Source organism: Protopterus annectens, chromosome 10.part0 (assembly GCF_019279795.1).
Source record: "Protopterus annectens isolate FY-2018-M chromosome 10.part0, PAN1.0, whole genome shotgun sequence".
Classification (NCBI taxonomy): Eukaryota; Metazoa; Chordata; order Ceratodontiformes; family Protopteridae; genus Protopterus; species Protopterus annectens.
Genome location: NC_056744.1, coordinates 1,082,069,597 through 1,082,096,909, shown reverse-complemented (window position 1 = coordinate 1,082,096,909; position 27,313 = coordinate 1,082,069,597). Strand labels below are relative to the sequence as shown.

The 27,313-nt window shown below is 41.4% G+C and overlaps 1 protein-coding gene across 1 annotated transcript in view; it reads left to right on the top strand.

Annotated features, from left to right (window-relative positions):
- Positions 1-27,313, top strand: part of STIL (STIL centriolar assembly protein) — a 1,728,658-nt gene that overhangs the window by 1,481,166 nt on the left and 220,179 nt on the right. Inside the window, exon 16 of the mRNA XM_044085829.1 lies at positions 23,359-23,621. Coding sequence (XP_043941764.1) covers positions 23,359-23,621 — 263 coding nt within the window. The remainder of the gene's footprint in view (positions 1-23,358; positions 23,622-27,313) is intronic.

The window sequence follows — 27,313 nt, the reverse complement described above, 5'->3', positions numbered from 1 at the left end:
TTTCTTTGGGCTGTAAGCAGTCCACAAAGTATATTTATAATTATTTCCTTTGTGTGTATGTTACAGAAAGCTAAACAAGTCACTGTTAGAGGCACAGTATACTCGCCTCGAAAAAGGGCATAGCAAAATTAATTTAAAATGGGTGGCGAAAGCCAAACACACTCTGGCTAGGCTTATAAATGCCCAAGGGCAGATAGCCTAGTATGAACCTATGAAACAGTGTTTATTATTTGTGTTTTATGGAAGCTTTACTCCTGTGTCTCAACTGAGAATGGATATATTTTTTCAGCCCCCTTCTGGCTTTCCTCACTGTATGTTTTGTTATAGTATTAGAGCTTTTCTCCTTGGCTCTTCACTGGAAATGGGCACATTTTGACCCAGCTGGACTTTTCCAGTAAACAAATGTTAGTTTTGAGAAGTATGTTGAATTATTTACTATCATCTGTTTTTTCTAAGTATTTTTGTAGATCTGTTCCCTCTTCTGTACTTTTCTAACTGTGACACTTGTCTTAATTGCTTTGTAGTTTTCTCTGTTCATTACTTCCATGATGGTATTCAATTTCTCCCCTTCCTTTCCCTCACTACCCTAGGTTCTTGTGGTAGCACTTGATCAATTATTAATTTAGCTGCACAGTAATATATCCTGCTTGCTTCTGTTATATCGCTGTACTGCGGTGGTGGTGCTGCGGTAGCGTTGTCGCCTCACAGTTAGACGTTGCCTGTTCGATTCTCAGAGCATCTTCTGTGTGGCGACATGCGTGAACGGGCGTACCTTCGTTGAAGGTTGTGCGTTAGGCCCGGCAAGCCAGCATGTAAAACTGTACTGCCAGTCATTAGCGGACCGGAGTTCCGCTGTGGCGACCCCTAACCGGGAAAAGCCGAAAGACACAACTTCTGTTGTATCGCATGGATCTCTATGGACAGTCCTAATTACTGTGTTCATTTGTTTTATCAAACTTCTGACTTTTGGGGTTTTATTTGACCTTCTGCAGTCTATTTTTGTCATTGATCTTAATATGTCTATCTCTATTAAATGAAGCAACTCTTCTCTTGGTTCATTTTCTTCTAAACTGAGGGCACATTTTTTGTTTTCCATTTCCTGCAGGCATTCTATAGAAAGTTCTATAGCATCTTCCTGTGGCACATTCTCTTCAATTTTATCATGTGCCATCCGTTGCTCTGTCATATGGGAACTCACTGGCCTATCACTCTTCAGTACTGACTGGGTCAGAAGTTTCCTGTTCCTTCCCTTGCTGTCCGGCTTCAAGTGAGCATTTATACTGGTTTCCTGTGGAAGGCTCCAAAATATCTTCATATGGCACCTGACCAATTGCTTCCCATTCCACTGGTTTCCCCTTAATTTGGATGTCCATTACTCTGTCCTGTTGTGGTGCTTTCTGAATTAGATTTTCTACACCAAATCCTTCACTTCGCAGGTACTCCATAACCTCAGTTTCTATTTCTTTAACTTCTCCATTACTAATCTCCTGTTCTACTTTTCCTCTGTCTTTTTATTTTTTGTATTGTAAAGTTTTCCATGTCCAGATTCTTTTGCCTGTATTTTTCTTCAGAAGTCTTTGGTGCTGCTCTTTCTGTATTGATTAGTTTTGCTTTTTCATTTGCATAGATATTATACCATATTAAATCTCTTATTGTTTCTCTTGTCCATATTTCTTTAGATGTCTCTTGATCTTCCTGTGCTCCTTACTTTGTGGAATCGTTCCATCATGCTGTAATGTAACCCGTATTAGACCTTCAACACCAAATCCTTCACTTTCCAGGCACTTCATAACTTCAACTTCTGTGTTTTTTTTTTTTTTTTTTTTACTTCTACTTTACTATCTTCTTTTATACATTCTCTGTGATATTATTTTGCCTCTGTTTCTCTTCGAATATCTTTGGGGCTGCCGCATTTATATTGATTAATTTGGCTTTAGCCTTTGCATAAATATTGCACCATATCAAATCTCTTTCTTTACCATGTCCATACTTTTTTATACTTTTCAAAAATCTCTACGTTTTGATGTTTATATTTTCACACTTCCTCAGATGCTTCTTTTTCCAAACGGATCAAAGTTTCTTGATATGTATACTGTTTTTCACAAATCTGTTGTATTAATAAATATAATTTTTTAATTTGAGGCTTCTGACAGTTTTTCTTGTGTAAGTATTTTTCTTCCAATTTCTCGCTCAGTCTTTTTGTACATCTTGTATCTAGAAATTATGGGCTTTTTGCATAATAGTAACAATACATAATTTCCTTTTTATCCACAGTAGTCCACGCTATCGTCTTTATGGCTCTTCTTTGGCCTATCAGTTTTTTTTATTTTTGTGGACTGCTACTTCCTTCTACAATTGGGGGGGGGGCATCTTCCCCCTGGCCTGGCCCCATTGTAGGAATGTTTACATATTTTGAGGATTCTGCACTTTCTTTTTTCCAGTCTTGGCACCAGTGCACCTACAGGATTGGGCACTTTTTTATCCTGGGTCTTGTGCACCCAGCTATCTTTTTTTAAATTTTTAACCTATGTCTGTCCATGCTGTAGGCTATATAAATACAGTCTTTATATCAGTGTTGTCTTGGTGAGATTTTGTGAAAAATGGGATCCACCTCATGAAGGTACTCACCAAGACTTGAGGATGAATTCAGAGGAGGTTACTAGGCTAAAATCCCTGGGGCCCTTCCAAGCTTAGCCAAGAGTTTATCCCCAAAAAGAAGCCTCATTCAGCACCTGTCACCCCTGTCAGTGAGGGACACAGGTGGAACCCCTGGGACAAATTTGTGGTTTCCCATCCACTCATCAAGGCTGTGCTTGAAGAGGGTCAACGAGGTGTTCTGTTTGATGTGTATGGGAGGTCTATTCCAAAGACTGGGCAGCCTCTGGGAGACAAACCTCTCTCTCCAGCAGGTTTTGTTGATGTTGCATATTAGATTCAGACCTTTTGAGCGGGTAGTGTATAAGGAGTTAGACTTGCGGATATGGAGCATCTCTAGTAGGGCAGGGTCCAAGACTGCCTTGTAGGTGACATACATAACCCCTGAGCAATCTGTACAATACCGAGTAGAGTGATATTGATTTGAGCCTGTCAGCATATTACAGGTGTTGGAGGCCATGGATTCTCTTTGTGAGGTATTTCATTGGCCTTTCCAGTTGGTATAGATGGTTGGAGAGGTACATCCCAAACGGGGCATTATACTCAATTATTGGTCTAATGAGGGAGGAGTATAGAGAGGTAATAACCTCCTTTTTTCTCGATGCAATCCCTTTACTTATGAGATGAACCAAGTAAACGGCTTTTCTGACCACTGCCACTACATAATGGTTGAATGTGAGGTTATCAACCTGAGTGCCCAGGTCTGTCACCACAGGTTGTGTGCTAAGGTGGTTGCCATTGATGTGGTAATCCAGTAGGGGTTGTGTTTTTGTCGAATGGTATGATGATACATTTTTTTTTTGCATTTAGTTTGAGGCCATGACTTGGCACTAGTCATTATTTGCTGTGAGACCCTCTTGCAGTATGTTAACATCATTTGGGGTGTCAGTGACAGCACCCAACTTACAGTTGTCTGCAAACCTGGTCAGCCACAGACTTTTTGTCTTTGCCTGGACCTCTGAGAAATAGATGCCAATCAGTAGGGGTCCTAGAACAGATCCCTGAGGAACTTCACTAGTAACAGGTCTGCTATCGGAGGTGCCTATTCTGACTTTGAGGGTCCTGTCGTTCAGCCAGTTGGGCACCCACCAGATGAGAATGGGGATTTATGCCAAGTTGTTAGCTTTTCGATGATGCCCGAGTGGGGAATTGTCAAAGGCCTTGGCAGAGTCAAGGTAAGCTGTATGTACTGACTTTCCCACATCCAGGGCCTTGGTGACGGTCTCAAAGAAGTTAACCAGGTTCAACAGGCATGATTTGCCCTTGACTAATCCGAACAGGGTGGGGTTAAGTGTTTGGAGATTGCCTATGTCTTTGTTTACACGATCCATAGCAATACGCTCCATGGCTTTACAGATCAGACTTGTCAAGCTAATGGGGTGATAGTTTCCAGGGTCAGTAGTGGCACCACCTTTGTGCAAGGGCATGACAATGGCAGTTCTCCACTCTGCTGGAATGAAGCCAGTACTTAGGCTGTGGTTTAATAGGGTGGTCAGTGGCAAAGCCAGTTCTTGCTAGAGATGGTGCAGAATCCATCCTGGGTTACTATCAGGTCCCATGGATGCTGTGTTCTTTGCCTTGGATAGGACCTGTAGCACTTGATCTATGGAGAGGTGAGGTGCGGGACAAGTATCTGGGATGTTGAAAGGACCTTGGGGGGGGGGGGCAGGGAGATGAAGTGGGGCAGGGAGATGAAGTTTGCGCTGAACCTATCTGCTATCAGGTTGGCTAAGTCAACAGGATCAGTGTAAGTGATACTGTTAAGCAATAATTCAGAACAAACTTGGGCTTTGGCATGGAGGTTCCTGACATAATGGTGTAACTGAAGTAGACTTTATGGTTTCCCTTTGTTATGGAGGCTAGTTTTGATTCATAATTGGCCTTGGAGGTTTTCACTAATGATCTAATTTGCTTGTTGAGGCTAAGGAGGGAGTTTTTACAATTTGGAATTTGTTCCCTTTTACCCTTGGACAACAGTTTCTTCCTTTTGCTGTAAAGTCTGCTGATAAGAGGATGTCCACCAAACAGGTTTGTGTTTCCTTGAGGAGCAGGTTTTAGTTCTACTGGGTATGACTGAGTCCATGCAGTTGTTTACAGATGCTTGTATACTGCATTGGCGTACTGTTCAGCATAGTTGTCTGCATCCTCGGGGGGGGGGGGGTGAAGCCACAGATACCCTCCCTTAGGAGTTTGTAGTCACCTTATGAGAAATTTAAACTTTCATTTTCAGAAATACTACTCTCCTTTGCTTGCTAATTTATCATCTTTCCATTTGGACCCCAAATCATCTCTCCATTCAGACCCCTATGTTTATTTTGGGTAGGTACTGCTTTCTCTGTATAGCTATTTACATGATTGTAGAGGGTTTCTGATAATCAGTTCTCAAGGTTTGAGGGGATTTGAAATTTTGCAAGGCTATTGCTTAGGAGTTAGTTAGCCGTAGAATACTTTTTAAATGTACTACGGTAAGCTGGAGTCACGGGCTGAATATTTATTGCAAAAGAAACTGATGTCCTTCCATTTCACTATTGCAGTATTCTTTACACAACAGATATCCTGCTGAGAATAGCCCAACAGCCGTCCAATGTACCAAAGCCTTAGATTTTGTAGGCTCCGTACGTCAAATATATGCTCCCTGTGTAAGGCATAAGACATAAAGGTGATGTATGGACACAAGCACTCAGAACTTCTTTGCCACCAGTCCAACCGCCATTGTCAAACATCGATCTGAATGCCTTTCTGCCATCTTTAGAATAGTGCCCTGTTAGGGTTTCTTCACTACTTTTTTTCCTTATTGTAGTGTACTTGTGTTCATGTCATCCAAGAAAGGAAAACGTCAGTATGGGAGGCAGATTCTCCATCAAGACCATCACAGTCAGTGTCTTTTTTGCTTAGACTCTTTCCATGACCATATGCAGGCATGCCATCTGTCAAGCGTTTGTCCCAAAGGTACTGCTACTTTATCCATTTACCTTGAGAACCAATGACTTAAGCTGTTGACCCAGAGTGCTATAGTGGAATCCTTCCATCCTGCAGGTCAGCTGTCTGCCAAGAAGGCAAAAAAAGGTTAGGCCTGATCAGTTGCTGTTCAGTCTCTGCCGGACATCTCTGTTGAAGCTAGTGAAGGCCCTGAAGACCGTCCAGTGCTTGCCTCTGATTCCTCTGCTGTGATGTTGTCAGAGACTGGCATGGATCCGATTTGTCATATGTCCTTTTCCATCATCTAATGTGGATGTTTGAGGGGAATCCTTGGCTGATTATTTCCAAGGGACTGAGGTGGAGTCCTCAGATTTTGGTAAAGGAAGGGATTCCAGCTATAATTATTGATTCTCACCAAGCGTCTAAACCACAGAGTCTCTTTCTGGTAGACATTCCTCTCAAGAAGAAACAAAAAACAAACATTACCCTATGAGAGACCCCCCCCCCAACATGAATGGCAGGATTTTGCTCAAGAACTGTTTAATGCTTTAATGGCTTTGGAGCCTCCTGGGGGGGGGGGGGGTCTGTCCCTGCTCCTCCCTGGTCTTCCACCCCTATTGAAACTTGGGTAACTGGATTCCTCAGATGTGGACTTGGACTCTGGGGAGGAATCCTTAGCTTACTCTTCACAAATTCTTTTCCATCTAAACTGCATTTCTGAGGAAAAGGATTCTCTGAGCCCAGACTAACCCCTTAGAAAAATTATCTTTTGGAGATGCTATTGGTCGTATGATGGAGTACTTTAAATGGGATTGCTCCCAGGTCTCTGACAATCAAAAAAGACATTGTGAGCTTTTACAAATGGAGTCTCCTAAGCCGTCTGCTGTTCCTCCTGATTTGGCAGCCCCTTTGAACACCTTTTATAATGTCTTTGTGGCTCCTGATTGTCAATCTCTGGCTCCTAAGAAACCTGACAGGTTTTGTAAGGTGCCTGGGGATTGGAGATTTTTGTACAAGTGGCCTTCTGCTGATCCTTTAGTGGTTTCAGTTTACTCTGGTAAGCAATCTAACCTCCTTCCCTCAGATAAGGATAGTTGAGCTATGGAGAGTTTGAGTAAAAAAGTATATACTCCTGACACCTTGTCTTTTAGGGCTATTAATTACCAAACCCACATGACCAGGTATATTTTGGCCCTATTTTCTCAGGTAGGTTCAGTGGTCTCTCTGACCTTCATGATTCGAATGGGAAGGCTTCCACTCTTTCCCTCCTTGGATCCACTTTCCCAGGTTGACCTTCACTCCAGAAAATGTAGCTGTAATGCTGCTGATGTCTCTTCCATGACTGCTGTTTTGGTTCTGTGATGAGGCATTATTGGCTACGTCTAAAAATCTTTCTGGAACTGCTTCTGCTGACCTATTTAAGTTCCTTCAGGACAAGGTTAAAGCCTTGCAGGGATTCAAGCATATTTTTGTCTCTCCTATCCCCAAATTCCAGAGAAACTACCCTTCTAAGTTTGCCTTTGTCTACATACACCTTCTAAGGGTAAGAAGGGATCTTAGGTGCATTACTCCTGCTAAATCCAGTCAGACTCCTGTGTCCCTGAATCCTTCCTTTTAGGTCAAGCCTGTCTACATTTGACATTTGGCCTGCTCTTCCCTCTTCTCTCAGCCTTTCTCTGTGCCTTCCAAGCTGGTATCAAATCACCTTGGACTCCTAGGTGCTGTCTATAATTCATCAGGGTATTTTATGGTTTGGAAGTGCCCCTTCCCACCTTCTTGGACATTCCATAGCCTCCTCAGGAACAACTTACTCATTTTCCAGAAGTTTTGCAGTCCATTTTAGATCAGAGTACCATTCGGCCTGTTCCACCCTCCCAGTTTGAAAAGGGGTTTTACTCAACAATATTTTTACTTCCTCGAAAGGAGGGTACCCGGAGACCCATTCTGGATATTTCTGTGCTCAGCACCTTTATCAACGTCACTTCTTTCCGAATGCTGTCTTTTCAAACCTTGTTTGCTCTTATCCAGGCCTTCTTGGTTTCCTTGGACTTGAAGGATGCCTGCCTTCACATCCCCATTTGCCCACTGTTCAGGAAATGTTCTTCTCTGTTTCGTCCTGTCATTTTCAGTGTTCTGCTTTGCCCTTTGGCCTTTGTGTTTCCCCAAAGGTATTCCTCACTCCTGTCATTGCCTTTTGCAGGCTTTGAAAGATACAGATTTTCCCTTGTCTGAACGACCTACTCATTCAGGCTCCTTATCCCAGCAGTCTGTTCCTGGATCTCCAGTTTATCACTTGTCTTTTGCAAAGTCTGGGGTTCACCATAAACCTCAAGAAGTCTGTTCTGACACCCTCCCAGGATCATATTTTCCTGGAGTGCTGGCTTTAGACTCTTCCCATGTTTGCTTCTCTTCCTGCTCCAAAGATTTTTTTCTGACAACCTTTTTCCCGTCTGTCCTTCCTCTGTCCTCTCTTATAGCCAGGGAGTTTCTCCTGGTTATGGGGTTTGTGGCCTCCCCTATTCCCATGCTTCCTCATACCAGGCTGAATGCAAGGAAGCTACAACAGTACCTCAAACCAGTGTGGCTTTAACATTGCTACCCTCTGGAGTCCCCTTTTTCTCTTCTTCCTTGTATCAAACTTGAATTTCAGTGGTGGATTCAACAACGTTCTCTCTCAATCCAGGGCTTCCCTTCCAAACTCCAGTTTTGTCTCAAGAACTGTACATGAGTGCGTTAGACTTGAGGTGTGGTCCACTTGTGGCCCTCTAAAGGTCCATGGTCTCTGGCCTCGTCATCAGAGGTCAGATCATGAGAGCTCTACTTCTGGCTCTGCAAGTTTTCATTCCCTTTTCCACCCTGGCCCCCTCAAGGTCTTCACAGACAAAATACCACTGTGATTTTTGGTATGTCAACAACCAGGGGGCACAAGGTTCTATCTTCATTGCAGATTAGCTCTTCAGGCATGGGATCTAGCTATCCAGTATCAAGTCAAATGAATGTTCAGGCAGTTTACTTCAGAGCACAATCTATTGGCAAGACTCATTGAGCAGGTCCAGCACATAGGCTCACAAATAGATGCTTCACATAGATGTTTCTGGACATAGTCTATCGTGCGGTATTCCTCAGGTAGATCTTTTTGCCTCCCGTCTGAACAGATGACTTCATCTTTTCTTTTTCAGCGTACCAAGTCATCGGGCTTGGAAAGTGGACATCTGTCTTTTTCTTGGGTGGGAATGTCTCTATATGCCTAACCACACTTAATCTTTTTCTCAGGTTCTGCACAGAATCGGCAAAAGGAGTGGTTTATTTAGTGATATGGGAGACCTGCTGTAGTTTCTACATTGAGAAAACAGAGAGGAATTTAAGGAAGAGAGTATACAAGCATATGTATGATGTGACTAGGGCTAAGGAATCCAACGCATTATACAAGCATTCTAGGGTATGCAATGATATGAAACCCAAATTTTTAGTATTAGAACAGGTGCCCATTGATCCCTGGGGAGGTTGCTGGGAAGCTAAGCTAGAGTATAGGGAGCTTTTGTGGCAACTTAGGTTAGATTCAGGAAGGATCCTGGGTTTAAATGACTAAATTAGTATTGAAAATCAGAGCAGCAAAATTATAAGAGGGTAACTACAACTTTTACTAGACCACAGGCAGGGCCGGCCTTAGCCGAAATGGCACCCTAGGCGAAGTAGTGCTCCTGGCACCCCTTAAGCCCCACCCACACAACAGTCATGAAACGCAACTATTTGAGCCACATCCACAAGGTCACTCCCCATGAAAGCCACTCCGGTTGTTGTTGGTCTTTTCGGCTTTTCCTGGTAAGGGGTCGTCACAGCGGAACCGGTCCGCTAATGACTGGCAGTAGATTTTTTATGGTGCCGAGTTGCCAGCCCGATGCCCAACCTTCAGTGAAGACACGCCCATTTATGCATGTCTTTCGGAGGCCACTCGACCGCGGGGAGGACATGCAGACTCCACACAGAAGGCACTCCCCGCACACTAGCTGAGAATCGAACGGGAGAACCTCTTACTGTGAGGCAACAACGCAACCACTGTACCACCGCGGCATGATACTGCCCCCCAGAGCAGCCGCTCCCGCAGCAACCCCCTCCACCCAGCAGAAGCCATTCCAGTGTTCCATTATTTGGCTATTTCTCACCGGTTACCATGCATGCTGCTCTGTTATTTGCTTCTGCAGTCATTACAGATATTGAAATAAAATAGCACAAACGCAGGTAGCCATTTGCTAAACAATACATTCTCGCAATGAAAACAGACTCAGCATAAGCAGTACACTCCTCTGCCCCTGAAACTCGCATTCATTGAAATGGAAAAATTCATATTCATTGAAACGGCATGAAAACCCACATTCATAGAAAATGTATCTGGCCAGTGAAGAATTGTTTACCTTTGGGCTGTTTCCAAAACAGACTCCTTGCACACATTTTTTAGGGCCATGCATCCATGTATTTGTTCTTTGATTCACCTTCCTGATTACATTGAATTATATTCGTTGTATAATACAGCACCACTTGTTAGAAATTGTTTTAAATTTGTAGTTATAAACATTCTTTTAATAAACAATTAAATAAAATGTATGAACCAATAACTACCCATTTCAGAAATTTTCAACCATAAAAGGCTACTCAAGACTTCTGTCATTATAATCCACCAATATTACTCCATACTCACAATCTCTGCAGATGTAAAATCATCTGAATTCCACATTAAAGAAATTCGTACCTAATGAAGAGGTTGCTACCGGCAAAACAACTTCATATATCAATGTTTCATTGACAAATTCAGTGCCTGCTTTCCTTGAAGAATTAATTGCCTATATTGCATTAAAAAATTGGTAAGTTGGTAATATCAACAATATCAGCACTCCATCTATATCTGGGTGCCTTGCCTATATTTCTCTTCAAATATCTTTGGATCTACTTTTTTGTATTGATTAATTTGGATTTCTCTTCTGCATAAATACTGCACCATATCAGATCTCTCTCTTTCTGACGTCTATTTCTTTTGTTATACCTTTCAAAAAATTCTGTATTTTATTCTTTATATTTTTGCACTTCCTCTAGAGTTTCTTTTTCCAAACGGTCCATGGTTTTTTGGTCTATATAATGTTTTTCATGAATCTGATATACTAATGAAAACAAATTTGCATTTGAAGCTTCTGACAGTTTATCTTGTGCAAGTATTTTTCTTTCTTCTAATTTCTCTCTTGAATCTTTTTGTTTATCTTCTGTCCAGAAATTCTGGACTTCTTGCATAATAGTAACAGTACACAATTTATTTTTTATCTTCAGTAATCCGCTCTGTCATCTTAATGGCTATTTTTCTGACCTGTCAGATTTTGTGGACTATTACTTCCTTCTACAACAGGTGGGCTCCCCTCCCCCCCAGAGCATGGCCCAACTCCACAGTAGGAATTTTTCAGTGTCTTGAGGATTCAACACTCATTTTTTCCACTCCTTGCTTTAGTCTGCATGCCAGGATTGGGCATTTTTTTTAACATGGGACTTGTGCACCCAGGTGTTCTTTCTTATTTTTTTAACCTACTTCTGCCCATGATACATAGACTGCATGTTACATAGCATGCATCAGGGTTGTCTTGGTGAGATTTTGTAAAACAGGGGTCCAACTCATGAAGGTGCTCACCAAGAATTGAGAATGAATTCAATTCCAGCAATACTGCTCTTCTTTGGTTGCTGATTTTATCATCTCTCTACTCGAACCCCATGTCATTCCTCTATTCAGACCCAAGACTGCTTGTAATGTAGTAGTCCTCAAAAAGAAATGGGAGACAAAACTAAGCTGTTTCATGTCCCACTGCTGCTGCTTACTGTCTGGCACTGTCAGCTTTAATGCCAGACCTGAGGTTAACAGCACCTTCTAAGCGTTACTAAGGTTGAGTCTCACACTAGCGTAGTATTGCAGCAGGATGTAACTTAACTGTATTTGGAGTGTAAGAGTGGAACTGTATGCACTACATGATTATGGATGCTGGAAATATAAGACTTACTAATTAAATAAAACTGACAATTGCAAAAGAGAAGCGCCCATATTCATTTTACTAACTGCAAGAAGAAACCTCACTGCTGTCTACAAAATGAAAAGCTTGAAATGGCATGTCAATGATAAAAAAAAGCACCTACCATTCGACCAAAATCATATGCCTGACAAATGTGAAGAAGCAAAAGAAATGAAAAGGCTTAGCATGGTAACCATGGAAAAATCCGTGCTGGCACTCCAGTAGAAAGCTGCTCTCCTGTAGGAAGGATACCCAAATGTAAAATCTTTTCAAATCTCTTGAAAAGAAGTGCTCACTAATTAGCAGGCTCCAAACACAAACCCCTCTTCTACATGGAAGTAGCTCACCAATAACAGAAAATTAAAAACATGAGTTAAACCTGAAGATGTAAATATTCAAACACACAGTACCAATATTAATTCCATCAAAACCACACGCTACTGTAAGATTATAGTTTGACAGTTTTTCCTAAACTTCCTTCCAATTAAAGAAATCTATGCAAAATTTCCCCATCTTTACTGACAACAGAAGCATACACTTAAACTACTACAGCAAGTCTGTAAAAAAAAAACTGGAAGAGATATCTCTGTTAAGTTACAACTGTGCACGCATGCATTATCTTTAATGCATGATATACATTTCGCACACGCACATTTTTTAGCTACATAAAGACAAACTACGTGCTTGTACAGTGACATTATAGAACACTTGCACACCAATTTAATATTCCTATCAGTTAGCTCCCTTCCCAAAAACAGCACAATATATGTAAACTTGAAACTTCAGTGGTTTTCCTTCTTGACTGCAACACATTTTCATATGAAAACGTACGTCGTCAAAACAGGTGCTACAGCTGTTCTGCCATTGAACTCCAGGTAGTTTCACTACACAAGCACATTTCACTACCAGTACTCCAAAAAATATATATATATAAAAAAAAAAAAAACATACCCCTCCATACGCCCGCACAATGTGCGTGCACCTGGAGAGGAAAATGGCCTCAGAAGACAAAACGTCCCTACAGAAAAAGCAAAGTACTGAGACAATTCCCTCAGAATTGATCTTTTTAAACTCCGTTTCCATGTTCACAGCGATGCCTGTACAGATGTAGTTACATGATAGCCAGTGAAGGGAGTCTTTGAGTGTGGATATATTATTTCTTGGGGGAATGTACATGCAGATGATATTGATACATTTATTTTTATTGAGTTGCAATTTGGTGGCAAGAATCTCAAAATTATTCATTTGAGGTGGTTATATAACTTCACTAGTGACATTTAAATTAGATTTATAGAGAACAGCTACCCACCCCCTTCCTGGAAGCATGATCCAGCCTGAGTATGTTATACCCAGGTGGTAGACCTCATTGTCTGTGGTGTTAGGTTTTAACCAGGTTTCAGATAAACAGAGTATCTCAGGGGAGTGAACAGCGAGGAGAGCATGCAGTTCATGTACCTTGTTGTTTATACTTCTAATGTTGAGGTGACAGGCCAGGAGAGAGTTAGACAGCCTATTAATTGTGGGTTGGTTATTTGGATTGCAGGGGGGGGTTAGGTTTATCTGGAGTGGATGGGCAAGGGTTTGGGTGGAGATCGACAAATCGGACAAAGGCATTTTACAGAAATTAAGAATTTTACAGGAGAGGGTGTAAGCCGCCTACACGCTCCATGCTGGGATTGAATCCTTGACACTAACCGCTACTTAATATACAACTCCATCCGAACTCACCGTTACTTTAGAAAAAGATAAATACTCTGAGGGAAAATTGATGTTTTCTTTACCAATTTCTGCGTCATGGCTGAAAAGAGTTTGACGCACTTCACTTACCCAATACAAATAAACACCAAGTGATTAAAACTAATCTAAGAGGAATTACTTTAATTCTGACCAAGACTTTGCATCACAATTTTACCTGCAGGAGATGCAAATCCTCTTTAAAGAGCATTTTCATTGTGTTTACTGGTTGAGGACTGCTTACTAGGACGAGCGCCTGAGGATGTGGCCTGTAATTACTGTTGCTAATTAAAGATTTCACGCTGTTAGATAAGTATTGACCCCCACCCCCACACTGTGTCTTCTAGCCCTGGGATTTGCTGCCCTGTGTAACACATAAGAAGCCGCATTGCAGGAACTTATATAAGTTAAATTTGCATCCAAAACAATAAAAGTACAGCTAATGAGATTTTGTAGTGTTGTATTTCCACATATATACATATATATATATATATATATATATATATATATTATATATTATATATTATATATATATATATATATATATATATATATATATATATAGGTTCATAGGTTCATACTAGGCTATCTGCCCGAGGGCATTTACAAGCCTAGCCCATCGTTTTGTGGCTTACGCCACCCCTTTAGTATGGGGAACTATACCCCTTATTTTGCTGTGCCTCTGTCGAGCAGTGACACTGAGGTAATCCCTGGGGTATATCTGCGATCTCCCATCCATTGGTCAAGATTTCTCTTGAACAAGGCCAGCGAGGTGCTCTGCCTCACATGTACCGGGATTTTGTTCCACAGCATAGGGAGTCTTTGGGTGATGAATCTATCCCTCCAGCACGTCCTATTAATAGCCGTGTCGAGGTTTAAGTCTCCCGCCCTTGTGGCTCTGATGGATCTAGATTTTTTGAGGTGAAGCATATTCATCAAATCTGGGTTTGACATGGCCTTGTATGTTAGGCAAAGGTCACCTCTGAGCAAGCGGTAAGCGACTGAATAGAGCTGGAGTTCTTTCAGTCGGTCAGCATAGGACAGATTTTTGAGACCCTTTATCCTTTTGGTGAGGAACTTTTGTGGCCTCTCCAGCTGCTGCAAGTGTCTGGTCAGATACATCCCGAATGGGGCATTGTACTCAATCATTGGTCTGAGTGATGAGTAAAGGGAGAACTATGACCTCCCTTGATCTAGATGAGAATCCCTTCATGATAAGGTGGGCAATGTAGAAGGTCTTCCTAACTACTTTAGCTACATGGGTGTCGAATGACAGACTACTATCAACCTGGGTCCCCAGGTCCCTGATAACTTCTTCTGTGCTCAGTGGATTGCCACCTATTTGGTAGCTAGGGGTAACCTTGTTTTTCCCAAAGGGTATGACTGTGCATTTTTTGGCATTTAACTTCAGGCCGTGGCTCTGGCACCAGTCATCCGTTTCTGTGAGACCCTTCTGAAGGATATCTGTGTCAGATGTGTTTTCTACTATGGCGCCCAGTTTGCAGTCATCATATGTGTGTGTGTGTGTGTGTGTGTGTGTGTGTGTGTGTTTGTATATATAATATAATGGTGTCATTTATCTATCTGCCTGCTTATCTATCTATCTGTCAGTCTGTCCTTCTATTTTATTTTATTTACATCTGTTTGTTGGGAAAGTCCGACTGAAAATGAAAACCCCTTTTCATGAGGAAAAAAAAAAACTCCATAGTCATATATACAAAGTTGTTATGATGATGAACAAAACATCTGTTAAAGCAAAGTCATTTATAAGTGTAGAACAAAGACATATGAAGAATTCAATAATGAATTAATTGCACCGTGCAGTAGTATTCATACAATAAAATAAATATTGTATAAAAATCCTCCATCATTCCAAATATTTTTTTTTATTACCTGGTTTATTTCGTGACTTGGTATCGTAGCTGGACTGACTTCTCAGTAGGGCGAAAGCAGGACTACAAGGTGAGTAACAAAATAGTGACCTGCTAAATAAATAGTAAAAGCATATCATAGGTGCTTTTAATTGTGCAATTGTCCATTCTTTCCATATAATGCATATACCTATTAGACATGTTTGTGTACTGACAGCTTTAAAAAAATAGTCTGACCTGTCAGTAAGAAACTTTGAGCGCAGCAATGGTCTTGCTGACAGGCTTACGAGTGTTGACTTATGACTTGTCACACAGCAGAACTCTGGTCCGTAAATTGCGCTGTGCTTAAGTGGGGGAGGGTGCAATTTTTACTAGCCTCTCGGCAGTGAAATAAAAAAAAAAAAAAAAATGTTTTTCGGCTTTTCCCGATTAGGGGTCATCACACAGCAGAATTCCGGTCAGTAAATTGCACCCTTTTGAGGCCGGGAAGGGCGCAATTGCTAGCCTCTATGGGCGGCGGTGAAATTTAAAAAAAATGAATGTTGTAGTTGTCTCTTCGGCTTTTCCCGGTTAGGGGTCATCACAACAGAACTCCTGTCCAAATTGCGCCCTTTTGAGGCCAGCCTGTACGGCGCCCTAGGCGGTTGCCTAGTTCGCCTATGCCTAAGGCTGGCCGTGACCACAGGTATCCATTTGGTTTTATAAGCAGACACAAATGGCAACTGTTTACATTGTTACAGTATTTTAAAATATGTTAATCACAAAGTATATATAATATTGTTTTTAGTGATGGACTACTTTCAAAATATATTAGGACTGTTTATAAGTTTTGTAGGAAGTGAGGGATATTTATGGTTTCATTTATACTTTAAGTGAAGGATGTATGGTACCAATGTATACTTTATATTTTAGAGTTGACCTTACAGGGCTTTTTAAATTTTTAATTGGTTAATTGTTTAATTGTGATCTTAATGATTAATGATAGTATTTATAGCAGCCAGTCAGTTAGTTGAATTGTTCTGATGAAGCCTGGTGGTTCCGGGTGAAAGCTCTTAACCTTGCTATTTATTCTGGTGAAATTGTGTTGCCTTGTGTCTCTCTTCAACGTTTTTGTGGATTTGTGATGAACGTTTTGGCACTGCTGTCCTGCCTGGCCTTGAAGTTCCTTTTTTTTTTTTGATCATTGTACTGCCTTTGGATTTTTACTCTCTGGAGTCTCCTTTTTCTCTTCCTCCGTGTATCAAGCTTGAATTTCTGTGGTGGATTCAACAACTCTCTCTCTCAATCCATGGCTTCCCTTCCAGACTCCAGTTCAGTTCTGTCTCAAGAACTGTACATGGATGCCATAGACTTTAGGTGTTGTCCACTTGTGGCCCTCTAAAGGACCATGGTCTCTGGCCTCGTCATCAGAGGTCAGATCATATCAAAGTAAAAGATGAGAGCTCCACTTCTGGCTCTGCAAGCTTTTCATTCCCTTTTCCACCCTTGCCCCCTCAAGGTCTTCACGAGCAATGCAACAGTGATTTGTAGAATGTCAACAACCAGGGGGCACAAGGTTCTGTCTTCATTGCAGATTAGCTCTTCAGGAATGGGATCTAGCTATCCAGTATAAAGTCAAATGATTCTTCAGGCAGTTTTCTTCAGAGCACAATCTATTGGCAGACTCATTGAGCAGGTCCAGCACACAGACTTGCAAATAGATGCTTCACATAGATGTTTCTGGACATAGTCTGTCATGGGGGTATTCCTCAGTTAGATCTTTTTGTCTCCTATCTGAACAAATGACTTCCTCTTTTCTTTTCCAGAGTACCAAGTCATCTGGCTTGGAAAGTGGACAATCCTGTCTTTTTCTTGGGTGGGAATGTCTCTATATGCATTTCCACACTTCATCTTTTTCTCAAGTTCTGCACAGAATCGGGCAGGACTCTTCCAAAATCTCATTGGTAACTCCTTTTTGGCCCAGACAGCATTGGTTCCCCCTTTATCACTTGGTCAGGGGCCATCACCACAAATTACCTAACTGGGTGGATCTTCTCACACAGGACAAGGGATCTCTTATTCATCCTCACCTGTCAGCTCTTCAGATGACAGTTTGATAGGGTTTTGATTCCTTTTTGGCACCTCTTTTCTGAGGACATGCTCTGGGTTCAGCAGGTAGCCAGGAAATCCACTACCGGAAAATCATACATGTCCAGGTTGAAGAGATTATTTGTCTGATGCCTCTGTTGTCATCAGGATCCCCTGTTGGTGGAGGTTCCTCTAGTTCTTTCCCTTATTTGTGATATGCTCCAATCTGTGTTGACATATTCTTCAGATAAAGCTCACCTTTCAGCAATTTCTGCTTGTCTGCCCTTAAATCCTCCTTTAGCCTCTTGTTTTCAGGTCAAGCAATTTCTTAAAGGCGTCCTTCATATCAGGCCTCCCAGAAAGCGTATTCTGCTTTCTTGTGACTTCAGTTTTGTACTTGAAAAATTGACTTGGGCTCCTTTTGAACCTACTAATTCAGCTTCCTTGCAATGTTGTACTTGGAAGACTTCTTCTGGTAGCCCTCACCTCAGCAAAGAGGGTGTCCGAACTTCAGGCTGTCATGGCTATACCTCCTTTTTCAGTTTTTCACAGGCAGGATGTCTCTTTGGACTAATCCTTCTTTTATGCCCAAGGTAGTTAATGAGTTGTCCGTGAATCAGGCTATTCAGCTTCCTTCTTTTTTTTTTTTTTTTTCTTCTCAACAGTCTGCTAGTGAGAAGGTTCTTCACATTTCTGATCTGCATAGCCAGCTCAGGTATTATTTTGATAAAACAAAGGCAACTTACAAGTCGGAGCAGTTATGTTTCTTTTCATCCCAGGACTTTGGGTTTGGCTGTTTCCAAGCAGACCTATTTCGTTCTGGATTTCTAAGGCCATTTCTTTTTGTTATTCCTTTCGTGGCAAGTGCCTTTCTTCTTCTGTAAAGGCAACAGACTACTAGGGTGGTTGCCGCCTCTGGTGCCTTTTTCAAGGGTGTGGACACTAATTCCATCTTTTAGGCTGCTACTTTGTCCACTGTTCATACTTTCAGTAAACATTCTAAATTTGACATTTTTTGCCAGGGCTATTTTGTATGGGTTTGTTGAGGTATTTTCTTGACCTTTCTCCTCACAAGTTTCTTCTTAGCTCTTGTATTCTCCCTTGTGTAAATAATACTGCAACAGTGGTAAGGAAGGACATAGTACAGTTGTATAAAGTCTTACCATAACTGTAGAAGTCGTCCTCTTCACTGTTGCAGTTTTCGGTCCCTACTCCTTCCCCTTTTACCCTCCTGGCCGAAGATCCCTTGCTTTCCTACATGTTCTTCTTTGTCCCTGAGGGTCGTCTTTTCCTTCTGGGGCAATTAAGCTCTGAGTGTTTGTGTCTACATTACCTTTATGCCCTACACCTTACATTAGGAGCATAGGTGTGACGTACGGTGCCTATAACATCTAAACACTTTAGTATACTGGCCGGATATTGGGATATTCTTGGCAGGAGATCCCTTGTGTAAAGAATACTGCAACAGTTAAGAAAAAGACATCTACCATTATGGTAAGATTTTACACAAGTGTACTTTTTGTAGGTCCAGTTTGACCAGTGAGGACATGCATTGTTCATCCATGTTTATGAGGACAACATCAGTGATATTTGCACCTGAGGTGGGCGTGCAGTCTATCTGTTCTAGGATACTTGTGTTAGCAAAGTCCTGGCATCTCTGGACCTGCATGTTTGAGATTGTGTAAGATAACTCAGTTAATTTTAGAGTTGTCACCACTAAATATTGTGTTGGGTTGAATGGGGGGGCCTCCAGTTCATTTAAATAAGTTGCATGGGCTTCCTTGAGGCATGGGGGAAGCTCTATAGCTTGCAAAGATATGGTATGGTATGTCACTTATGATCGACTGTACGCTGAGAAGTTCAAGTGTGTCATATTGTTTGACCAGCCTTGTGGTTTGCTTATAGTTGATGTAAATTGATGCTACCTTTAGACCCTGCCTGTGCAGTAGCTGCTCTAAATGTATGGAAGGCGCATTATACCCCTGCACTGTCGTGCTGCTCTCTGTGGCTTTAAACCAAGTGTCAGTAACTGCACAGATGTCCATATCCTCTAGGATGAGGAGAGTTTTCAGTGTGTGGAGTTTCTTGCTTAAACTTCTGACATTGAGCAGTAACACCTTTAGATTATTCTTAGATGGTTTAACCAAGTCAGTAGGTTTGTCAGGTTAGTACTTCCTAAAAAAGACACAATGGGGATGGGCAATGTTTTAGCCAACTTTCAAAACCTAGGTGGGACAGACGCAGACCATCCCTGGTAAATCAGCATGATCTGTCTATCATATCCTTCCAGGCTGAAAAATATTGTACCCCCTTGGAGTGACAGCAAAAACTAAGCCAATTAAAATCTGTTATCTTCTGTTGGTACTACTGCATCATCCTTGAAGGTAGAATGCTGCTCAGTGTTAGGTTCATATTGGCTTTGTCTTGTCTTTTCTTATAGTCCAAGGAGGTATTAATCGGGTCATTTACACCTGCATGGACCATGACAGAGTCATACTGGTACTTGTGGTGCATTGACTTGAATGCCTGCATAATTGACCAGGTTCTTGGCCCTGACAGGCGGTTGATTGCTACTGTCCTTGCTCAACGTAGTGAGTGGGGGACGTGTGTTAGAACAGTCTGTCCAGTGACTAAAATAGTGTGCTGCTTTGTGTTGTGTGGTGGTTTGCCTTAGCTTAGAGGCTGAGACACCTTATGATGGCACTGTATATCTTGGTGCCTGTTTTCTTAGCAGAGTTCTCTAGAGCTTGCTTAGGGTACTTTGTTTGTGTGATATGTACGTGAGACCTTTGAGATTTTGAAAGATTACGTTTAAGAGCTTCAGTGTGTGTGTGTTTTTGGTCCATAATATTGTGTAATGGATGTAGTGTGTTACCAAGAGCCTGTTTGGTGGTGCTTGTCTTGGTAAGTGATTACCAGTTGGCTTTATAATTAGGTGGTTTTCTGTAAGCATGAGACTATTATTACATTGTTTCAGGAAGCACAAATCTAACATGCTAGCTGCATTGATAGAAGGAAAGTGCAAATCCATAGTTATAGCGCCTTAATTAGTTTTTTACTAGTGGATGGTACAAGAGGGGTTAAGTGCTAACAATTAGGCTGCTGTAGTTGCAGGGCTGTGCTCATCATACACAAGACATTTGCGCTTTGCACAACTGTATTCTGGGGAGACTTATGATGTAATCTTTTATAAGAAACGTTTTAATTCAAAATACTTGCGACTGTACAGAGCAGTGTAAGCTGACTGTGCAATGAGCAGCATTTTATAAACATACTGACTTTATAGCAGCACAGAAAACTGCTACAATAAACAAAATGTCTCTGGCTAGTAACTGAATCATACTAAAGGCTGACCAAAGTGTTTCCCAGCTCGGAAAAAGATCAGTTTTATCACCCACTGCCACTGAAATGCAGACCTAATCCCTCTTAATGCAGAATCCATTTAGCAGGGCAAGAAGTGCAGGAATACAGTTAAGCACCAGCAGCAAATACAAAGTAGCAAATTACTCAATAACACTGTCTGGAAGGCTCATCAAAAGTGCAGATCTCTGCAGTCAGCAGCCAGTAAAGCAGTAGCACTCTAATACAGTTAAAGCGCAAAACAGTAAAACATTTTATGTAGGCAGGATAGAGCAAGACAAATTCAGACCCCCTCTTGTGTGATAAGGATGCCGAGCAGATAAGAGCTCTGTGAAAATACAATTTTCCATTTCTTCTTACTAGTTTGTCTTTTTAAATTGATATATAGGACTAGTTGACAGCTTCATCTGAAGTGTTAGACTGGTTTCTTTAGAAGAGAAAACTTTGGTCTGGCAAGATGTGATATGAGGTTTTATGTCCTTTTCCAAAGCCCTAACTAAAGGCCAGTTTGTTTTTCCGATAGTATTTTGAGAAAAGCTATTATCAAGTCTGATATTAAAATTGCCCACTTTTGGTGGAAGATTAAACCATGCGAATCTTGACTTTATTTCTTCAAAAATGAATTAAATTTGACTATGATTGTTTTTTGGAGATACCTGGTTACATGGGCGACTTGTTTAACCTTTCTATGCCATATTTATTTCCTTAGAGGCTATGTAGTTTAGGGCAGCCAGGATGTGAGAAAAGTAATCATATGTTCTCCTTTCATTTGTTGTGGTACTCTATTTATAAAACTGTACTGCATAAACCATAGATTCTCTCTTAGCCCCTAAACTCTGGCAGGCACTCCCCTCATACGTAAAAGATCTTTCCTCATGCTGTAAATGCAGACCAGTAATCAAAGCCTGTTTTACTAACCAAAGCTGCTGTTGTCTCAGCTCAGACCACATCACGTAATTGCCTCATTGCTACCAACCATTCCTTCACATAGCCACCAAATGACACTCTGTAAAGGTTTAAAGCATTCTGTAAATATATACATAGCTTGTCCTTCTTCCCTTGTACAAATTCCTATTTTATTGATCTTCCATCACTTCTACAACCACTTCTATTTTCCTATACTGTCATTCAGCAATAATCCACAACTGGGTGTGGGTATCTCAGGATTAAACCACGGTTGGCATGATTTAATCACGAGGGCGAAGCCCAAGTAATTAAACAAAGCCAACCATGGCTTAATCTTGTGATACCCACACCCAGTCATGGGTTATTGCTATTATGCAATGAAATTATTTAAGAAAGAAATTGCTTACTTTTCTTAATGTCTTTGTATAACGGCACTCTAGTGTTCCTCCTCATACTTCCATGTTTCCTGTTGTACTGCACATGCATACGGGACCACATTCTCATGCTTGCGCAATGCATCTGCACTGATCAGGAGAAGCAATGGAGAAAAAGAATCTCCATTGCTGTTTTTTTTTTTTTTTTTTTCCTGCAACTCTTAATGCAAGAAACTGGAGCAAAGCCCAACATAATGCATGGGAACAAAGTTCCAAAACAGGGACAGATTTTATTGCTCCTATAAACTTAGAAAGTTACTGGAATGAGAGGTTTTATATTAGCAAGTATTTTATGAAGAATATGAATACTAAACATTAAATATCTGCCATTATCTAATGACTTGAATCCTCAGTGGCTTGCTAGAAAACTGCTTTTTATGAGGAAAAGAGGAAATTTTGCAGAATGTAAATGATTTTTCTTGTGTTTTGCTCTGTCCTCCATAGCATATGCCAGTAGAAAAGTCTGGCAGTGGTACTTCAGCGGATGGACTTTTTTCTATTGGTATGTGCTCCGTTTACAAAGGGCACACTAGTTGGGCTGACTAGTCAGCATGCACATTTTTTAATGGCAATAAGCCATTATTTTATGATTCACTGTATACCACATGTAAAACTTTGTAATGTAACACTGATGTTCTTAGTGTGTGTTTTTTTTGCTGTTAGTCAGAATACCCTTCACCAATAAGCAAACAAAAAAAACATTTATAATTTTTGTCAGTTGCTTAACTTTTTGTCATACCTTTGTTTAAGCATCCAGGCTGTGCTGGAAATGGGTCATCTTTGGTTCAGTCTTTCTACCCTGATTAATGGTAACAAATAAGTTTATTTTGTCGCATTTCATTTTGTGTTAAGCCAAACTGCCAAAACTGGGCACATGAAAACCTACCCAGCTCAGTAATTCAACTGCACATTTGCTTCACAAAGTGGTATTGCCAACCCAAAATGAAATGATAGTCTGCATACATTGGTAACCCCCCCCCCCCCCCGGCAAAAATAAATAAATAGCACATAAAGCCAGGCTTGCTCAGTCATTGTAAGTACAGAGAAAAGGAAAATGTGGCAGCAGCTAAATGCAGAAATTAAAATGCAAGTATTGAACGAAATAGTGCACAGACTCGTCATTCAGCACAAGCAGAATCTTGCTGATTCATTTCCAAAAGTTTTTTAATGTATCAAAAAACTTAATCCATTTTGTAAAATTTAGATTTTTTTAGTCTTTCATTCACTTTTTTAAATAACTATGCACAAGAATTCGTTGTTGGATAACTGTAGCCTCTTTCATATTTTGCTGACAAAAACTGCTTATGCTTCGGGCACTTCCTTCACAGCTTCTTTGCAACAGTTTGGTAATTTCATGTTTTTCTTTTACAGGGTCAGGTGAACCAGCTGTTGGAGTCTTGTCCAGCGGAAGATGATGCCTTGCCAGATGTGAAGGGTGTGAACACCACTAATGTTTCCAGTGCATCTTTTATTGACAGTGACAAATGTGAAAACTCAAGAAACAGCTTGAACCAAACGAACAAGAACAGTGTTAGAAATGCAACTGTTAGACAGCTGGAGAGCTTGGGAGTGAAGGTTAAGTTAGATTCTTCAGATAAAATCCGGAAAGACAAAGGCAAAGTAGACAGTGCAAGGTAACAAAATATTTTTATTTAGCTTTTTTAACCACTTAAGTTAACTGACCTGTAGTGGACAATTTTCAGTCACAACTTGAGCTAGGAATGAAGCACAGTTGAGAGCTATATTTGGAGATTACAATACAAGGCACTTTAATATCAAAAAGCAGTACAAACTGTGCTTTCAAAGCACTTTGCGGTACTGAGCACATTTATTAAAGACCTTCCAAAGTACAGTCTTTCTTGCTTTGATAGTCTTTTTAACTAATGTTACAGCTGTTTAAACATGCTCTAATGCAAGAAAGTCACCCAGCAATTTTATTTTGATTTGGCTGTAAGTTTTTGTAATTTCTAGCTCTATAAAGAGGACATTTCAGTTAGACATCCACACAATTGTTTTCAGCCGAGGTTACCAAGATAAAGCAGTCCATTATAGGTCACCCACTGAGTGCTTCAGGATTTTACTGTTGGATTTACCAGTACCTTGCTGGTCATAGTTAAACTGTATGGGATTCTGTCTACCTATCCGATCCAACTACTGGGACAGGAGCTGCTTTTCAGATCCAGTCTAGCTGTTTGCAAGTGCTTCCAGCCTCAAACTCCTGACTTTTCCCTCCCATAATGCTCTGCAGCTCTACTAGCTTCAGATTTTGTTTGCTGCAATTAGAAACAATTAATGTTCTTCTCGTTTCACTGTTGCAGTCATTACATTTGGGTTATCCTGCTGGCAGGCTACCCTCAGTCGGCCTGAATTCCAAAATCTAGGTCTGGCGTCGGTTGCTGTCGCCTCCTCCCTGACGTCAGTGCGCCAGGGGTATAAAAGATGCAGCCGATGCCATTTTCTTCAGTCTTTCTTGCCACGTGGTGCCCAAAGCAAAAGCAGTTTGCAAGTGCCGGTCGGCCGACTCCTGAGATTTTCGTGTTCAAATTTCAGATCCGAAGTCTTGACTAAAAGCTAAGTACCCCATTGGGGAAACTTTTTTCTTGCTCCAGACCGATGTCAGAAAAAGTTAATAATTGCATTTCTTGTGGGAAGCAAATACCTCATAAGGACTTTCATTTTTACTGTATTCCTTGCCTAGGCCCTGACCATGACGTTGCTAGTTGTCGGTTTTGTGCTAGATTTAACCAACGCACTATTAAGCGTCTGTATGATTTTGCATTTCACTATTTTGGCAGAAGATTTAACTATACAATGTCATCGGATAGCCTTCCGACTATTGGAATTCACAAGAAACGCAAAGAAAAGGACAGGCATCCGAGGTCCAAAACAGACGAGGCTTCTTCTAAGCCAGTCGCCGGTTCTCAGTGAGGCGCCTTCGCAGCCCCTGACGACCGCTACCTTAGACTAGCAGGCCGCTACCAACACCCACGTGGAGTCGACCAAGCCGCTGGGAAGTCAAGGTAGACCTTCGGAAACTATTCCCTCAGATGGGTCCGGAGCCGCTGAGCAGGCATCGGCTTCTGAGGGTGTTTTCAGACCTACTCAGTTATATGTTAAAATGACATTGGCTTCAAAGGCAAAGACTAAAACACCTTTAAAGGCAAAGAAACAAGTACAACAGCCTCATGGACAGGCCTCCATGCCTAAAAAACAGATGCTCAAAATGGCCGAAGACCTAATTAGGGGTTCCCATCCCCCTCCTGATAAGAGGCCTAGGCAAGAGGCAGAATATGAATCTTCAGATCAGATTTCCATTTCGTCTGATTCCTCTTCTGATCAGGAATACTCTCTTCCTCCCTATGAGGATTCTGATGCTGAAGAATCTATCCCTTCAGCCTCTTCTCCTGAGGATTATTCTTTTGGGAAAACTTTACATACCGTGAGGGAGCATTTCCACTGGGAGAGCCAAGATTATTCAGAATCTAAGAAAAGGCTCAGAGACTTCCTTTTACTACCACAACACAGCCCCTAGCTATTCCACCTGTGTTAGACATTGTAGATGATGTATTTTCAGAGTCCAGTCTGACCCCTGACTCCTTAACTCCAGCTCCGGTTAAGCCGGACAGGTACTACAGGGTTCTTGACTCTCATAAATTCCTTTTCAAAAACCCTGCTGCTGACCCAGAAACTATCTCTCAGGGTCCCAAAGGGGTCAAGGCTTCCACTGCAAAAAACCCTACTCCCTCTGACAGGGATTCTAGGGCACTGGACAGATGGGGAAAAAAGATTTACACTTCTGCTACCTTGGCTATAAGGGCTTTAAATTGTCAGTTTCATATGCTCAAATATCAGCAATACATTATGTCGCTGCTTAAACAGAAAATGTTGATAAATTCTGAATGTGCAGAAAACAAAGAAATGCAGGATTTATTGCACGCAGCTAAACAAGTTGGAAAGCATACTTTGCAATGTGATTTTGATTCTCTGGAGGCCTCCTGCAGGGCTGCAGTTACGGATTCTGTCATTAGGAGGCATGCTTGGTTAAAGGAACAAAATCTACCCGATCATGTTAAAGCAAAATTATTAGATGCTCCATTACAGCATGATGCTTTGTTTGGTGTTAAAGCAGAAGAGGTGTTAAAGAAAATGGAGGACAAAGCTAAATCTATGCAAACAGTCAAGCATTTCTTACATGTACAGCCACCAAGATTTAGCAGACACTGGCCTACAAAGAATTGGTCCTTTCCAGTGTCACAGGCCACAAAGGGGCAGATACAGACACCCTAGAGGCAGATCCCAGCCTCAAGGTTCGTACAGCTCTAAACAATGGGGTGCTTCTACCTCCAAAACTGAAGAAGACAAATCACAGCCATACAGGAAACAGTCCCAATGACTTCCCCGTGCCTGCGCCAAGCACTTATCTTCTGGCAGCACTTTTAGGGGGGAAACTAGCACTTTTTTCTCAAAACTGACACAATAACCCAGGACAAATGGGTCTTAAACATAGTGTCACAAGGCTATAAGTTTCACTTTCATACCCTGCCAAGGGCAAACGGTTGGCCAGACGTGCCAAAACATTAATGGGCAGAGGCACAAAAACAAGTCTCATCCCTCATGGACATGAGGGCCATTCAACAAGTACTAGAGCAAGAGCAGGGACAAGGATTCTATTCAAGACTGTTCTTGGTACCCAGAAAGGACAAAGCCTGGATATTCTGAACACATATCTGGATATTCCAAAATTCAAAATGTTGACTCTACAGCAGCTTCTGCCCATGTTGGGCAAGAAGGCTTGGCTTGTGACTTCAGATCTAAAAAAATGCATACCTGCATGTCCCATTCAGACAAAAATGCAGAAGATACCTCAGATTCAAAGCTGGCTCAATGCACTACCAATTCTCTGCACTGCCGTTTGGCTTATCTACTACGCCCAGGGTTTTCCCAAAGTGCCTGGCACCAGTAATTGCATACTGCAGACAAAGAGGAATACAAATATATCCTTACTTAGATGACTGCTTCATTCAATCATAGAACAAGGACATTCTTCTACAGCATCTGGTGTTTGTAAAGAGATTACTACCATGCCTAGGGTACACAGTCAACAAACAGAAATCAAAACTAGTACCCTCTCAAGAAATAATATTCCTGGGTGCAAGCTTAAATACAACTGCCCAGATGGCTTATCTCGCACCAGACAAATAAAGGCAACCGACTACCTATTTCAAACTGTTGGCAACAAAGGCCCAGCTATCTGCAAGAAAAATTCTGCAGGCTTTGGGCTTCATGGCATCCTGCATTCTACTAATTCCATATGCAAGACTGCATA